At 42.3% G+C, this 2,200-nt stretch overlaps 1 protein-coding gene across 1 annotated transcript in view; it reads left to right on the plus strand.

Moving 5' to 3' along the window:
* The first annotated feature begins 473 nt into the window (after window positions 1–473).
* LOC103374837 (protocadherin gamma-C4-like) overlaps window positions 474–2,200 on the plus strand; it is a 6,359-nt gene continuing 4,632 nt past the window's right edge. Inside the window, exon 1 of the mRNA XM_008304988.1 lies at window positions 474–2,195. Within this exon, the coding sequence (XP_008303210.1) occupies window positions 654–2,195 (1,542 nt within the window). The 5' untranslated portion in view covers window positions 474–653. The remainder of the gene's footprint in view (window positions 2,196–2,200) is intronic.

Consider the following 2,200-nt stretch of genomic DNA (forward strand, 5'->3'; position numbering starts at 1 on the left):
TCTATCTATCTATCTATCTATCTATCTATCTATCTATCTATCTATCTATCTATCTATCTATCTATCTATCTATCTATCTATCTATCTATCTGATATTTGGCGTACATTTCCATAGCCGTTTCTGAATGCTTCAGCACCACGAAGGTGGACAGCGACTCTGAATGAAATTCCTGCTCCAGAAAGTGCACCGTGCGAGTTTTCTTTCTTTCTTTCTTTCTTTCTTTCTTTCTTTCTTTCTTTCTTTCTTTCTTTCTTTCTTTCTTTCTTTCTCAGCACTGTATTTTTTCATGCCATGGCTGATCATTACTTACTTTAGTCAACGTGAATGCACAGAGAGACAGTAGGTGCTACGACTTTAAGAGTGTGGATCAGTGTCTCCCTCATTGGATTATAGAGGTGGAGGCTGTACGCCAATAGGATTTCGAACTGTACAAAGCAATCTAGTCCCTGCCCCCATTCAGCTTCGGTGCTGTAGCACTGAGAATGCAACGAGCTAGAGGAGAGAGGGAGCAATGAGCTCCTATTTTACAATATGAAGATTTTAGATTTCGGCTTACATCTACGCTCAATAATTTGTGAAAACCGTTCTATGGGAATTACACCTGCGATGACGGATTTCAGGTTGTTTCTATGCACTATGTCGATTGGAATCAATGTGTTATAGCGGACCAAGAATGACAAAGAGAAAAGGATATCGAGACTGGAGATGGCAAGCGCTTTGGTGGCATCATTTCTTTCTCTTGTGGAATACAATAGATGGACAAACGCGTTACAGCATCACAGAGGAACTGAAACAGGGTTCTGTGGTGGGAAATTTAGCCAAAGATCTGGGACTGGGGCTGTCTGAGATTTTTGACCGTAAGCTGCGTATCGCGCCTGAAGCTGGTGAGCAGTATTTCAGTGTGGATGCGGGGAAGGGCGAGCTGGTGGTGAATGACAGAATAGACAGAGAGGCTTTATGCGCACAAAGCGCCAGCTGTGTGTTGCCTCTGCAGGTTGTAATTGAAGACCCGTTGCAACTTTTTCGTGTTGAGGTTGAAATACTAGATATTAATGACAATGCGCCTAGATTTCCGTCAAATGATATCACATTAGAGATTGCAGAATCCACAGTTATAGGGGTTCGGTTTCCCCTAGAAAGCGCCATCGACCCTGATGTTGGCAGTAATTCACTGAAGTCCTACACTCTAAGTAAAGACGAATGTTTTAATATCAGAGTTAAGGAAGTAGCTGGTGGAAGGAAAGTCCCCGAATTAATTTTAGCTAAAGTTTTAGATCGAGAGAAAAAGGCTGTTCACAGGCTTCTTTTGACAGCGCTAGATGGAGGAAATCCAGTGAGATCAGGGACTGCTCAGATAACTATTACAGTCCTCGACATTAACGACAACGTTCCTGCTTTTCAGAAAACGTTATATAAAGTATCTGTTAGTGAAGACGCTGCAGAAGATGCATTAATAGTGCAAACAAAAGCGACAGACCTGGACGATGGTCAGAACGGAGAGATTGAATACTCGTTTGGAGCGCACACGCCAGATGCTGTTCTGTCTGTTTTTACTATCGATCATGTAACAGGAACGATATTCCTTAAAGGTGAATTAGATTTCGAAGCGACTGCAAATTATGAAATAGACATAAGTGCAAAAGATAAAGGCATTCCAAGAATGGAGGGGCATTGTACTGTGCATGTAGAGGTATTAGATGTAAACGATAACGCCCCAGAAATAATACTTACCTCTCATCCAAAGCCAGTGCGCGAAGACTCGCCCAGTGGCACCGTAGTGGCTTTAATCAGTGCCCGAGACCTTGATTCAGGCGATAATGGTAAAGTAACTTTGCAGCTCCCTAAGAAATCTCAATTTGCTCTGAAACCCTCGTTTTCCCATAATTACGCACTGGTAACGAGTAGTGGTTTAGATCGAGAAAACGTCTCTGAATATAATATTGAGATTACAGCCATTGACTCAGGCTCTCCTCCCCTGTCCAGTAAGAAAATTATACCTGTCAGCGTCACTGATGTGAATGACAACCCTCCTATATTCACTCAGCCCTCATATAATGTGTATTTAAAAGAGAACGGAGTACCAGGTTCTATACTGTTCTCAGTATCAGCATCTGACCTGGATTTCGGTGAAAACGCTAAGATCTCTTACTCTATCCTGGACTCTAAGGTGCAGGACGTTTCTGTCTCCTCTTATGTTTA

This window comes from Stegastes partitus, unplaced genomic scaffold (genome assembly GCF_000690725.1).
Source record: "Stegastes partitus isolate 25-593 unplaced genomic scaffold, Stegastes_partitus-1.0.2 Scaffold2371, whole genome shotgun sequence".
NCBI classification, from domain to species: domain Eukaryota; kingdom Metazoa; phylum Chordata; class Actinopteri; family Pomacentridae; genus Stegastes; species Stegastes partitus.